At 42.8% G+C, this 15,758-nt stretch overlaps 1 protein-coding gene across 8 annotated transcripts in view; it reads left to right on the top strand.

Annotated features, from left to right (window-relative positions):
• Window positions 1-15,758, top strand: part of FGL1 (fibrinogen like 1) — a 170,934-nt gene that overhangs the window by 100,725 nt on the left and 54,451 nt on the right. For all 8 annotated transcript variants that reach the window (XM_073583647.1, XM_073583646.1, XM_073583651.1 and 5 more), the window contains one exon: window positions 2,382-2,562. In XM_073583647.1, coding sequence (XP_073439748.1) covers window positions 2,382-2,562 — 181 coding nt within the window. The remainder of the gene's footprint in view (window positions 1-2,381; window positions 2,563-15,758) is intronic.

The following is a 15,758-nucleotide window of genomic DNA, read 5'->3' as shown; positions in this document are numbered from 1 at the left end:
CTCTACCTGTTTCTTCATACACCATTCCTTCCTGCCAGTACCTGCTGTGTGAACAGGACTCTACCTATTCCATACACCACTCCTGCCTGCCCTGTGTCTCAGCCGTGCCTGCCTGCCCTGTGTCTCAGCCGTGCCTGCCTGCCCTGTTTCTCAGCTGTGCCTGCCTGCCCTGTGTCTCAGCCGTGCCTGCCTGCCCTGTGTCTCAGCTGTGCCTGCCTGCCCTGTGTCTCAGCCGTGCCTGCCTACTCGTCCAAGTATCAGCTGTGCTCTTCTGCCAGTCGTACCTGTCGCCCGCACCTGTCCTAGTGTTCCTGTTCCCCAGTGGGATCAGCAGCCACAGCCAGACACCACCCTGGAGTGGCACCTGGCAGCTGCCTGCCTCACAAGCCAGACCTCACCATCAGAGGCTCCAGTGTAAACCAAGGCAGCTATCTTAGGCCTTTTTCCTATTTCCGTTTTTTGACGTCAGTGTAAATCCGCCAGAATGTGAAAAAACGGATCCGTTTCCGTTGTGGCACAAACGGAGGCCACCGGATCTGGTTTTTTTACGGATCCGCATTATCAGCTAGTGGGGGAAATTTAAAGGAACACGAGCCGAGAGAGAGAGATTTTTGGGGTTAAATTTCTGGCAAGGAAATTCTTTCGGGCATGCTCAGTGTCAAAAAGCGGCCCATAGGCGACCATTATAACGAATGGCGGATAGCAGCGGATCTGTTGCTATCCGCTATTTTGACGCTGGCAAAAACGTTTAATTGTCCATCAACTGAAGTCAGCGGACGCCAAAATTTTGGCGGATCCGTCAAAAAACGGATCCAACGGATGACCATCCATCAAAATCCGCCGCTAATGCAAGTCAATGGGAAAAAAAACGGCGGATTTTGACTGATGGCAACAAACGGAAATGTGAAACAGGCCTTAGTCACGCCCCTTCCAGAGTAGTCTGGTTTGTGGCACAGTGGGGCCACAACCCCCTGGCTCACGCCCACCAGTCTGAGCGTGACCCATAAACATAAATCCCTAGCCTTGGCCAGGTGCTAACTAAACAGTATAGACCCTGACTAGTTCAGACACGGCTGAGCTAGCCCCAGTTAAGTCAAACAAAAACTGTTATAGCCATAACAGCCATAGTAATCAATGAATCTTAGAGTTTGATGCACTAGGCCTGTGCAGACTGTTCTCAAAGAGATTCTGGTTTCTTTCTCTTCCACTTCAGTACATATCCAGTCTGCTCAGCCTCCCCGGCAGACTTTTGTAGATAAACACCTAGTCTGTTTATATGCACAGTTATCCAGGTGTGCTAATCATAGTCTGCATAACTAGGATTTAATGCTAGCCTACCCGGCTGTGCTACACACTTCAGGCTTTGACCATTCTTCAGGCAGTGTCTGCTTGGAAACCGATAGTTAGTTTATAGAAAAAAAACTGCCGCAAAAATAACCAAAATGATGCAGAAGAAAACACTTCGGGAAAAACAATGTTAGCTTTTCCTGAAGCATCCTCTGTTTCAAAAACGCAACGGGTCCACCGGTGTCAAAGAGACGTCGTGTGCACATACACTAAGGCCAACATCTTTTGACTGGTGAAATTGATAAAGTCAAAGGTTTTCAAGAGTCCCTGGATTACCAGCTGCAAAATAGCCCTAAAATATCGACAGTCCACTGCTATATTTGACAGCATGTCTCTGTCCACCCTTATTTGTCTTACAAAAATGTGACAGTGGTTCGCAATGGCACCCAAAGAGTTAAAATTTCGTCTCCTCTGTTCTCATCAAGCAATTCAATATGCAGTGTCAGAGACTGATATGCTGTATTTTGTTGTGGAGACAGTGGAATTTATTTTTTTAAATACCAAGATTATAATAAAAATATGCAGTTGTAAAAATGTCATTTTCATTTTTTGATGCTGTGCGGATCACTAACCCACTGGTCATGCCTTTCATCAGTTATAGAGACAAAGAGCAAAAAAAAGATTTTTGTGTAAAAATGCAATTTGTTTGGTTTCATTCAAAATATTCTTTGAGTTCCCATAATTTCACCCATATTTTTTAAAGAATATATTATTCTTAAAATACTAAACCTTAATATAGGAATCTTGTCTGCAAGGTAAAACGGTAAGCAATTTCTCCAACATATTTCTTATGTATATCAGGTATTTCCCAGCACATCTGTACACTGACGATTCTGGAGGTCTCAGCTCCTCTAACACACAGAAAAAGAATTTATTTTGCTGGATCATACGGAATTGCGCTAATTTTTATAAGCTTACTGTCAGACTTCCTCTACAAGCCTTCAACCTCTCTTTAAAGAATTATTCGTTTTTTCTTATCTTCTTCTTTGTATAAACATTTTGTATGTACACCGGACACCTTTTGTGATTTTAAGGCCTTGGAAGAGTGTCTTCGAGAACAGCTGAGAATGAAGGCCCAACTGAGGCTCCTCGAGCACCAAACCAAATTACAACAAATAAAAATTGAGAATCTCTTACAAGAAAAGGAGCTCCAGTTCATGGATCGAGGAGATGACATGGCAGTAATCGACCTCGTAGAGAAAAGAACATACGCAGGTCAGAATCTCATTTATTCCCATAAAGAAAAAAAATGTAATGTTCAGTCCTACATCTTTTTGCTGACTCCTCTCTATTATGTGCATGTGTAATAATACACCATATGGGCTGCGGCTGTCCAGTTTGGTCAGTGCCTTAAAGCTCCAATCTCCCTTTATGGTGTAATAACATCACCAGAAAATTATCTGAGAGTATAAAGTGAATTTTTCACAAGGTTTTTGCTACCTTATCTGAGAGCAGCATAATGTAGAGAAAGACACTCTGAATCCAGCAATGTGTCATTTAGTTTACTGGGTGCAGCAGTTGTGACACTATCAGAGTTTTTAGATGTTGCCTGTAGCAGAGCTCAAAAGCTGTCCCCGTCCGCACCCCTCATTAACAGCTCTCTGTGTACAATATATATTGACAGTAAGCTGTTATTGTTGGATGCCTGGTTGGACCAGGTCTCACAAGGGCACCAGTCCGGGCAGTGATAAGCACCTGCTGATAAAACACTCATTGTATTGAAACAACAGCACACAGCCTAATAAATGACATACCATATTTTTCGGACTATAAGACGCACAGAACCATAAGACGCACCCCAAATTTTCAGAAGGAAAATAGGGAAAATAATAATGTGTCAAATGGGGTTCCGTCATAAAGTCCGCTTACTGGGGGGGGAATCAGCACAGGTGGAGAAGTGGTCACATGAGTTGTTCGGTGGTCCAGGCTGGTGCCCTGGCCTCCAGTAAATCCCATCCCAGGCTGGTGCGGCGGTGGTGCTCTCGGGTTCCCGGTGGCTGTGCCGATATTTTGCAACAGGTTCGACGGTGGTGCGGCAGGGCTCTGTCGGCATTTTGCAAGAGGTGCGGTGGTGGTGCTCTGAGGTGCGGCGGTGCTGTGCCGGCATTTTGCGACAGGTGCAGCGGTGATGCTCTGTGGTGTGGATTTTCTGTGATGCTCTTTGACACAGTGGTGCTGATGCTCTGTGTGGCACTGTGGTGCGGACGCTCTGTGATGCTCTGTGCAGCACAGTGGTGTGGATGGTCTATGATACTCTGTGCGGCACGGTGGTGCAGATGCTTTTTGATGCTCTGTGTGGCACAGTGGTGCGGATGCTCTGTGATGCTCTGAGTATACATGCGGGACTCCGCCAGTATTTTGTGAAAGCCCGGAGGCCCCCGCAGATCCAATGCTGCGATGCGGTGACCTCCGGAAAAATGGCCGCAGGGGGCGGTGCATGCTCAGATTGAGATCTCGGCAACCCAAGATCTCAGGATGAGACTTTGATGCCGAGATCTCAATCTGCTACGATGCAGTGGCCTCTGGGAATATGGCTGCTGGGGGCGGCGCATGCTCATATTCAGATCTCATCCCGAGATCTCAAGACAAGATCTCGGTGCCAAGATCTCAATCTGAGCATGCAACGCTCCCGGCGGCCATTTTCCTGGAGGCCACCGCTTCGCAGCAATGGATCTGTGTGGGCCTCTGGGCTTTCAGAAAATGCCAGTGGAGCCCCCCACACCACAGAGCACCACCGCGCACCAAAAAGCATGACCGCTATACCAGCCTAGGAAGGGAGGCTGCATCGCCCTGCAGCATCGGACCGAGACCGCCGCCACAGTATTTTTAAAGTATATTCCGACTATGACGCACCCCCATTTTCCTCAAAAAGTTTTTGAGAAAAAAGTGCGTCTTGTGGTCCGAAAAATACGGTATCTCTGAAATCAGTGTCTTAGCCCCCTAACTCTTACTGCCCTCAGATTACATAGCAAAAACCTGCTGACAAATTCCTTTATGATGCAGATGTTCAGGGGGTAGTCCCCACCCAGTCTTATTTTTCTAGCTGCCAGCAATGTTGTGTCGTATTGGCATGTGACCATTGAAGCCAATCACTGGCCTTATCTGTCATGTGCCGTACTTATTGCATTATTTGTGAGTGCTCTTTGTGTACTTAAAAATAAGAGCGGGAGTTCTACCTCCTATAATTGACATCTACACCTCTTTTTCTTTGAACTAGTCATTTATAAAACTCCCAGTAATGGCCCCATACACATTATATTAACCCCTTTCCGACGTTGGGAGTAATAGTACACCCAAGTCGGAATCTCTCCCTTTGATGTGGTCTTCGGCGCTGAGCCCACATCTTTCCTGGCACTTGTCAGCTATTTTGAACATAGCTCTGCTGTATCTGGATGTCATGTCATCGTGGGACAATCGTTATTAGGACTACATCGGATCAGGGAATTGGTTTGTTTTTTTGTTTTTTATCGGGTGATCGATGGCTTCGCTTTGGGCATGCAATTAAAAAAATGGAAAATTGTAGGATTTTATTTCATTAAAATACTTTTTTTCTGGCTTTGTTTTTTTTTAACCCTTTAACTATAGGAATACTAATAGTATCTTATTGACACCTCTCCATTATTAACCGGGCTTAATGTCACCTTACAATCAAAGGTGACATTAACCCCGTATTACCCCATGTGCCACCGCTGCATAGCAGTGGGAAGAGAGAGGCTAATCACCGGAATTGGCACATCTTAGAGATACGCCATTTTTGGGGCGGCTGCAGGCTGGTGTTTGTAGCCAGGGGGAGTCCAATATCCATGGACCCTCTCTAGGCTATGAATATCAGCCTGCAGCTGTCTGCGTAGCCTTTCTGGCTATTACCCAAATCATTTTTTGGGGGGTCCCCCTATTTTAATAGTCAGAAAAGGCTACGCAGACAGCTGCGGGCTGATATTCATAGCCTGGGAAGATCCATGGGTATTACCCCCTTCCCAGGCTACAAATATTGGCCCCCGGCCTTTGGCTTCCCTTCTCTGGCGCAGAAAATTACGCAGGAACCCACGTCATTCTTTTTTGGGGGGCCACCCTATTTTAATAGCCAGATAGATATATCTATAGATACATAGATGTATGTCTAGATAGATCGATAGATAGATCTCTACCTAGGTAGATCTATAAATAGATCTCTAGATATATCTACAGTTAGGTCCATATATATTTGGACAGAGACAACATTTTTCTAACTTTGTTTCTAGACATTACCACAATGAATTTTAAACAAAACAATTCAGATGCAGTTGAAGTTCAAACTTTCAGCTGTCATTTGAGGGTATCCACATTAAAATTGGATGAAGGGTTTAGGAGTTTCAGCTCCTTAACATGTGCCACCCTGTTTTTAAAGGGACCAAAAGTAATTGGACAATTGACTACAAGGCTATTTCATGGACAGGTGTGGGCTATCCCTTCATTATATCATTCTCAAGCAGATAAAAGGCCTGGAGTTGATTTGAGGTGTGGTGCTTGCATTTGGAAGGTTTTGCTGTGAAGGAAACAAGCGGTCAAAGGAGCTCTCCATGCAGGTGAAACAAGCCATCCTTAAGCTGAAAAAACAGAAAAAACCCATCCGAGAAATTGCTACATTAGGAGTGGCAAAATCTACAGTTTGGTACATCCTGAGAAAGAGAGAAAGAAAGCACTGGTGAACTCATCAATGCAAAAAGACCTGGGCGCCCACGGAAGACAACAGTGGTGGATGATCGCAGAATAATCTCCATGGTGAAGAGAAACCCCTTCGCAACAGCCAACCAAGTGAACAACACTCTCCAGGAGGTAGGCGTATCAATATCCAAATCTACCATAAGGAGAAGACTGCATGAAAATAAATACAGAGGGCTCACTGCACGGTGCAAGCCACTCATAAGCATCAAGAATCAAAAGGCTAGACTGGACTTTGCTAAAAAACATCTAAAAAACCCAGCACAGTTCTGGAAGAACATTCTTTGGACAGATGATACCAAGATCAACCTCTACCAGAATGATGGAAAGAGAAAAGTATGGTGAAGGTGTGGTACAGCTCATGATCCAAAGCATACTACATCATCTGTAAAACACGGCGGAGGCAGTGTGATGGCTTGGGCATGCATGGATGCCAGTGGCACTGGGTCACTAGTGTTTATAGATGATGTGACACAGGACAGACGCAGCCAAATGAATTCTGAGGTATTCAGAGCCATACTGTGTGCTCAGATCCAGCCAAATGCAGCCAAATTGATTGGTCGTCGTTTCATACTACAGATGGACAACGACCCTAAACATAAAGCCAAAGCAACCCAGGAGTTTATTAAAGCAAAGAAGTGGAATATTCTTGAATGGCCAAGTCAGTCACCTGATCTCAACCCAATTGAGCATGCATTTCACTTGTTAAATACTAAACTTCAGACAGAAAGGCCCACAAACAAACAGCAACTGAAAACCACCGCAGTGAAGGCCTGGCAGAGCATCAAAAAGGAGGAAACACAGCGTCTGGTGATGTCCATGAGTTCAAGATTTCAGGCAGTCATTGCCAACAAAGGGTTTTCAACCAAGTACTAGAAATGAACATTTTATTTACAACTATTTAATCTGTCCAATTACTTTTGATCCCTTTAAAAACAGGGTGGCACATGTTAAGGAGCTGAAACTCCTAAACCCTTCATGCAATTTTAATGTGGATACCCTCAAATGAAAGCTGAAACTCTGAACTTCATCTGCATCTGAATTGTTTTGTTTAAAATTCATTGTGGTAATGTCTAGAACCAAAATTAGAAAAATGTTGTCTCTATCCAAATATATATGGACCTAACTATCTATCTATCTATCCCATATCTATCTATCTATCTGTGTGTAATGTGTATGGGTTGGACAAATGTTAAAGAGGAGGTTGGACAAGAAATGACATCACAAATATATTTTTTTTGTTAAATAATATATCTTTATTTAGCTTACAAAAAAGTATACAAATCCGCATGTTAAAAAGCATCAAAAACGCAGGTGACCTGCCAGTGACCTCAGGTGCAGATTTGGTGCAGATTTACCTGCATCAAATCCTGATGCAATGCTGACTGTGGAAACAATACCCGTTGTCAAAATACTCAGTGTCTGCTGGAGTGGGGGAAACCTGGACTGCAGGAGGAGAGACAGCGGAGGTGAGCAGTAGGACGCTTCACCCCTCCCCCTGTGGTGACAGGAGGATTATCAGTGCACAAGTGGCAGGCGTCTAGACCAGAGTTCATACAAATATCCAGGAGGCTGAGGGAGAGGGAACCGTGCCCAGGGAAGCTGGTGGGCCAGACACCAAAAGGAGCTTCTGCAAAACAGACTGGTGACACACTATTGGACACCTGCTTCCCCATATAAAGGCCCTTTTCTTGAGGCAACAATAAGTGTGACTACAGCTGTTTGAGAAGATCTAGAACACATGGACTATATACAGTTGTGGCCAAAAGTATTGACACCCCTGCAATTCTGTCAGATAATACTCAGTTTCTTCCTGAAAATGATTGCAAACACAAATTCTTTGTTATTATTATCTTCATTTAATTTGTCTTAAATGAAAAAAGCACAAAAAGAATTGTCCTAAAGCCAAATTGGATATAATTTCACACCAAACATAAAAAAGAGGGTGGACAAAAGTATTGGCACTGTTCGAAAAATCATGTGATGCTTCTCTAATTTGTGTAATTAACAGCACCTGTAACTTACCTGTGGCACCTAACAGGTGTTGGCAATAACTAAATCACACTTGCAGCCAGTTGACATGGATTAAAGTTGATTCAACCGCTGTCCTGTGTCCTTGTGTGTACCACATTGAGCATGGAGAAAAGAAAGAAGACCAAAGAACTGTCTGAGGACTTGAGAAACCAAATTGTGAGGAAGCATGAGCAATCTCAAGGCTACAAGTCCATCTCCAAAGACCTGAATGTTTCTGTGTCTACCGTGCGCAGTGTCATCAAGAAGTTTAAAGCCCATGGCACTGTGGCTAACCTCCCTAGATGTGGACGGAAAAGAAAAATTGACAAGAGATTTCAACGCAAGATTGTGCGGATGTTGGATAAAGAACCTGGACTAACATCCAAACAAGTTCAAGCTGCCCTGCAGTCCGATGGTACAACAGTGTCAACCCGTACTATCCGTCGGCGTCTGAATGAAAAGGGACTGTATGGTAGGAGACCCAGGAAGACCCCACTTCTTACCTTGAGACATAAAAAAGCCAGGCTGGAGTTTGCCAAAACTTACCTGAAAAAGCCTAAAACATTTTGGAAGAATGTTCTCTGGTCAGATGAGACAAAAGTAGAGCTTTTTGGGCAAAGGCATTATCATACAGTTTACAGGAGAAAAAAAGAGGCATTCAAAGAAAAGAACACGGTCCCTACAGTCAAACATGGCGGAGGTTCCCTGATGTTTTGGAGTTGCTTTGCTGCCTCTGGCACTGGACTGCTTGACCGTGTCCATGGCATTATGAAGTCTGAAGACTACCAACAAATTTTGCAGCATAATGTAGGGCCCAATGTGAGAAAGCTGGGTCTCCCTCAGAGGTCATGGGTCTTCCAGCAGGACAATGACCCAAAACACACTTCAAAAAGCACTAGAAAATGGTTTGAGAGAAAGCACTGGAGACTTCTAAGGTGGCCAGCAATGAGTCCAGACCTGAATCCCATAGAACACCTGTGGAGAGATCTAAAAATGGCAGTTTGGAGAAGGCACCCTTCAAATATCAGGGACCTGGAGCAGTTTGCCAAAGAAGAATGGTCTAAAATTCCAGCAGAGCATTGTAAGAAACTCATTGATGGTTACCGGAAGCGGTTGGTCACAGTTATTTTGGCTAAAGGTTGTGCAACCAAGTATTAGGCTGAGGGTGCCAATACTTTTGTCTGGCCCATTTTTGGAGTTTTGTGTGAAATGATCAATGTTTTGCTTTTTGCTTCATTCTCTTTTGTGTTTTTTCATTTAAGACAAATTAAATGAAGATAATAATACCAAAGAATTTGTGTTTGCAATCATTTTCAGGAAGAAACTGAGTATTATCTGACAGAATTGCAGGGGTGTCAATACTTTTGGCCACAACTGTATACATAAGCTGTTTAACAGGCACAGTGAGAGATATTTCTCGGCAGCTGCCTCACATTGCACTGACAGGGGCTCCATCTACTGGCCAACTGGCACTATTACCCTTATTAACTCTTTCCTTTTTTGTGCCACAATATCTTCTGCTGGCTGGATATGCTGGGCCTCCCACCCCCTCACTCCTAAAATATTAAAGGGGTACACAGTTCATTGAGTCTGCAACAGAGCCACAATAGAGACATATTGTGTCTTACAAGATCTACCCCATATTCTGCTAAAATCCAACACGGATGGACTGGCAATATCTTCTGTCGCTTTGATTTTCTGGCTCGCCCGTCCCCACATTTCTGAAATATTAAAGGGGTTGTGATAAAACGCTCCGGGATCGCCTTTGCTGGGGTCAAAGGCCACGTGGGTTTAGCATGAAACTCAGATGCACAGCCGGGATCCGGACATAACTGACACTGAGTCAGGTTTATTTCAGGTGAAAGCAAAACATACAGAAAAATAAAGCATAAAACAAAAACCTTGCCTGTCCGGCACTAACTAAACAGGGTCCGATCTAACTACCAACTGGAGGGCTTCTCCCGTCCAGCCAAACCACGGTTACCATGAGCACTGCTTTCACTCACAAGTGTCGCTCACATAGACATGCTCTCTGTGTTCCCCAGGCTGAGCAACTAACACACCACCTGGCATCCTTTTATACCCGCCTCCCTCTGCCTATTAGTCATCAGGTGAGATACTGACCAGACTAGGCCACATAGGAAAGGTATCTGGGCGAGATATACCTGCCTTCATCTACGATTCCCCCATGCTTCTCACAGGGTATTACAACAGAGCTGCATTAGAGACATACTATGTCCTATAACGTTTACTCCATATCTTAATAAAATCCAACTCGGAGGGCATGGACGTTCCAGGTGGACTATGATAATGGAACACTAGGTCTGTCGCCACGGGCACAAATATGCGCGCTCTCCTATAAGTAATTGTCATGCGCTGACTTTCAGAACGCAGGAGGTCTCTGAGCAATGCGCCCCCAAAAATCTACTTCTTCAGAGATCAATACTCGATCAATCACACAACTATTGTCTCAACGTACAAAACCAACAAGTCACACTATGTTGGCATCAAAATCATCTTCACTGGGCTCCAAGGGCTCCCCTCAAAGATCACAGCAAACTGATCTGGCCACCTCAACAAACATGATCCCAATGACAATGGAGGATCTCCTGGCCACCATTCAGAAACGTTCAGAGCCGAGTTATCATCTGCTGTGGATAATTTCACACAACAAATTCAAGACATTGTCTGAAGGACTAATGATTTGGAGAAAAGAATGGATGACGCTGCTGATGCCACTGAACATAATAGTGAACAACTACAAGAATAAGATGCTAGACTCGAGTTTCTGGAGCTCAAGTGTGAAGACTTGGAGAACCGCTTGCGCCGAGGTAACATCAGAATTAAAGGACTTCCGGAAAGTAATTCCAACCTAATGGAAGTTGCCTCGCACCTCCTCCGCACCCTTTTACCTCAGGCAGACCCTAGTTCTTTAAAAATAACCACAGGGCCCTGGGAGGTCCCAAACCTGACGCCTCTCCAAGGGATGTTGTCCTCAAAATGCATCATGAAGAATCCAGAGACCTGATATTATCCCTTGCTCGCAGACTGACCAAATTACCAGGCTTTCCAGACACTGTTTCCTTATTCCCTGACATCTGCCCGGCGACTCTAATGAGGAGAAAGGCCGTGAAAGACGTAACAATGGCCTTAATTAAAGCAAATATCAAATACAGGTGGGGATTCCCACATGCTCTAATCTTCTCGCATAATAATTCCACCTACTCTCCAAGAAATTGTGGAGAGGGTAGAAAAGCACTAGAAAAAGCTGGCATCTCGATCCCAGACTCTGGGGCCTTACCGCAAAGACAGGCCTCGCAGAGAATGGATAGAAGTTTGCCGTACCAGACCCAATAAACTGCAGCACAACAACTAGTCTATCTCTTAAGACCGCTACTGGCGAATGTGCTGGAACAGTTTCATCGAACATTCAAAATGCTGAGACATTGTTCTGATAAGTATTACTATTTGATGTGATTTTTGACAATTTATGCATCTATACACATGGAGATTGAATGAATCCTTACTGTACGATCCTCAGACTCGACTATTGGTCGAACGGGAGCTCAATGCCTTTTTCCTCTCTAATATCACTCCTGGCACTTCAATGGGTAGTGTGTGGATGGCTCATAAAAAATACGTCACTGGTGTGTTAATTAGGATAGCATCCCAAAAAAAGAGAGATCATCTCCAGGAGCAATTGACTCTCGAGAACGAACTCTATAAATTAATAATAATAATAATAATCTTTATTTTTATATAGCGCTAACATATTCCGCAGCGCTTTACAGTTTTCACACATTTTCACTGTCCCCAATGGGGCTCACAATCTAAATTCAGTATGTCTTTGGAGTGTGGGAGGAAACCGGAGTACCCGGAGGAAACCCACGCAAACACGGGGAGAACATACAAACTCCTTGCAGATGTTGTCCTTGGAGGGATTCGAACGCAGGACCCCAGCACCACTGAGCCACCGTGCTGCCCCGAGCAATTAGAAACTTCCAACCAGTTGCATCCCTCACTATACTTAACTAAGCAAATTTATGATCTAAAACTAAACACTTTGCTAACGACCCGCACAGAAAGAGCAATTAGGTGGACGCAAGCGACATTTTATCGGTTCTCTAATAAAATGGATCGAATGCTTGCTCGAAAATTAAAACAGAACGATTAAACTCCATCTTTTCAATAAAAGACGAGTAGTTCCAAACCAGGGTGGATAAAAATCAATGTTTTTTTTTAAAAAATCAAAAAAAATCGGATTTTTTTGATTTAAATCGGATTTTTTTTATTTAAATCGGATTTTTTTCAATAAACTGCTTTTTGAGGAAAATATTTTACCATCCAAAGGTTCTTCCATCATGAGATAAAGCTGAGTTGTTTAACTCAGTAGAATAAAGGCTGTATATGTGTAACATTCACAATGCCATGCTCTTCCAGAGGTTTCTGTAGGATTAGTGGGCAGTTTCTCTCCTATATTATCACAGACGCTCGCTTTACTTACGCAGTTCTCAAAACTGAATTCGACTCCGCAGAGGTCCCAGCCTCTTCTTCACGGCAAAAATGTTACAACATGAACAGAGTTGAGAAAAAGACCTTAATCCTATTGTTCTACAAACCTATGAATTCAGAATCAACCCCTTCAGTGCCAAGTCCAAGAAGTTAGACAATATGTTTCTGATTGTTTGGAGTGGAATAGATCTGCACAACACAAGAAGAATGTGAATCTAAGTGTGAGGAGGAGGAAGGGCAAGCAGACAAGAAAATGAAAGTGAAACTTTGAGCACAATACTGCAGCATAGCCACAGACAGACAAGTCTGGATCTGTTTGTGTGTACGATCTGAGGTTTATTACATTCTTTCCTTATAATGGCAGCAGGCCGTAAAAAAGACCCAGTTTGGGAATATTTTAATGAAGCTCCTTCGCCTATCGGTAAGGCAGGCATGCGTGCAAAATGCAAACGATGCAACAAAGAGATGCAAGGCCTGGTGGCGCGAATGAGGCAACATCATGAGAAGTGCGGTGATGAAGATGACCAAAGAAACACTTCTGAACAGGCAGGATCTTCAGGTTGGTAAACATTTTTATTGAATCCTATTTCTAAAGACTGAACTGTCATGTGTGAGAAAAAATATATTTCTTATTATTACTGCATGTTACTGTCATTTGGTACAGTTATGAAGAAAAACAAATATTCCTTTTGGGGCAGGGGCAGTGATGTGTTGTGTACAATAAGCAGAAATTGTATAAACAATAAAATAACAGCATTGACTTTTTTTGTTTAGGGGAATTCATGGATTCTGGAAACTATCCACCTCCAAGATCACCATCATCCTGTTCTACAGTTTCAGAGTTATCCATCCAGGATAGTGCTTCATTAGCAGCAGCAGAATCATCATCAGACACCCACAGCCACATATCACCATCAACCAAAAGGAAGAAAAAACCTTTACCTCCTGGAACCACCATAGATAGGTTTGTGATAAGAACTAGCAGATTAGAAAAAGAGTTGATTGATGAAAAAATTGCCCAGTTTATTTATGCAACGAACTCTTCTTTCCGTCTGACTGAGAACCCACATTTCATTAATATGGTTCAGTCACTGAGACCAGGATACAGTCCACCCAGCAGAGCTGATGTTGCAGGGAAACTGCTGGATCAAGTGTATGACAGAGAAATGGAGCAATGTGCAACAGCTCTGGAGGGTAAAATTGTTAACCTAAGTATTGATGGGTGGAGTAATGTCCACAATGATCCTATTGTATGTGCTTGTATAACAACAGAAGAAGGTAAAGTCTTCCTTGCACAAACAACTGATACGTCAGGAAATGCACACACAGCAGAATACTTACAAGAAGTGGCAGTAAAAGCTATAACGACATGTGAACAAAAATTCAAATGTCTAGTACGCAGTTTGGTCACTGACAATGCTGCAAACGTATCCAAGATGAGAAGAGATTTAGAAGAGCAGGGAGGGAATACAAAGCTGCTAATAACATATGGTTGCAGTGCTCATTTGCTGCACCTCTTAGCCAAAGACTTGTGTTCCAGAAATAAAGGCTAATGTTGCTGAAATTGCTAAATACTTCCGTAATAATCATTTTGCTGCAGCAGCTCTGAAAAGGATGGGTGGAACCAAGCTAACGCTCCCACAAGATGTTAGATGGAACTCTGTGGTGGACTGTTTTGAGCAGTATATCAAAAACTGGCCTATTCTGATGACACTTTGTGAAGAAAATCGAGATAAAATAGATGGCACTGTCACGGCCAAAATCCTCAACATTGGGCTTAAGAGAAATGTTGAACATATGCTGAGCTTCCTGAAACCCATCTCTCAAGCTTTAAACAAAATACAGAAAAATAGCTGTTTTATTGCGGATGCTGTTGAAATTTGGAAGGAACTGAGTGAACACTTAAAAACAGAACTACACATGGACAGAATTAAATTACAAGCAGTAAACAAACGAATGGGACAAGCACTGACTCCAGCTCATTTTTTGGCAAATATTGTCAATATCCAATATCAGGGTCAAAACCTAAGCGCTGAGGAAGAGGAGTTAGCTATGACATGGGTATCCAGCAATCATCCATCTTTAATGCCAACTATAATAAACTTCAGATCTAAGGGGGAACCATTCAAGAAATATATGTTTGCTGAAGATATTTTAAGGAAGGTCACACCAGTAAACTGGTGGAAGTCACTTAAGCGCTTGGATTTAGAGACTGTTCAAGTAATAATTTCACTTTTAACAGCAGTAGCTTCTTCTGCAGGCGTTGAAAGAATATTCTCTTCCTTTGGACTCATTCATTCTAAATTGAGAAATCGGTTGGGACCCAATAAAGCAGGAAAGCTTGTTTTTCTTTTCCAGATTATGAATAGGAACAAAGAAGAAGATGATGATGAAGATGACAACAAGTGAGCTACAGAGGACAGCAGGGACAGTAGTATTTAAGTTTTTCATGTGTCGGCTGGGCTGACAGTCTAAGTTTCTTAAAATATATATATATTTTGTTTAGCCAAATTAGTTAACAAACATGGATGTTTGTTTAAGCAAATAACTAATGCTGTAATGTTGTTATTGTTTCAGTTGAATAAATCTATTTAAATTGTTATTAAGGTCAGGATTATTTTTCTCCTTCCTAAGTACAACAGAACAGTGGTGTCCAAATATGAATGATTAACCCATTAAACTGGGGAGAAAAAAGTAATATAAAAAGTGATTCTAAAAATCTTCATCTACTTGCATGTTAAAGTAGCAAGAACTAGTTTAGGTAGAAACTTTGATTTAAATCACTGATTTAAATCAAGCCTTACTGACTAGTGATTTAAATCGTGATTTAAATCGTGATTTAAATCAGTTAGATTTAAATCAAATCCACCCTGTTCCAAACTACTTTTAATCCTAATAAAATCTATAAAACGTTTAGAAATTATTACCAAAAATTATACACTGATAGTGCAAACTTTTCATTGCCCAAGCTGGAGGACTTTTTAACTAATGTACCGCTACCTTCCCTGACCCCGACTTACGTGGCCACATTACACTCTCCTATCTCCGAAGAGGAAATCACATCCACAATAAGCCATCTAAAAGTTGGGAAGGCTTCGGGGCCTGATGGTTTGACCGCACTATACTATAAAAAATTCTCAAACATCCTGCTTAAACATATTCAAATATATTGCAATAACATGCTA

The sequence above is a fragment of the Dendrobates tinctorius genome, unplaced genomic scaffold (genome assembly GCF_039654945.1).
Source record: "Dendrobates tinctorius isolate UK_male_01 unplaced genomic scaffold, ASM3965494v1 ptg000079l, whole genome shotgun sequence".
NCBI classification, from domain to species: Eukaryota; Metazoa; Chordata; class Amphibia; order Anura; family Dendrobatidae; genus Dendrobates; species Dendrobates tinctorius.
The sequence above is the reverse complement of the archived record's forward strand: the minus strand, read 5'-3'. Positions and strand labels throughout refer to the sequence as shown.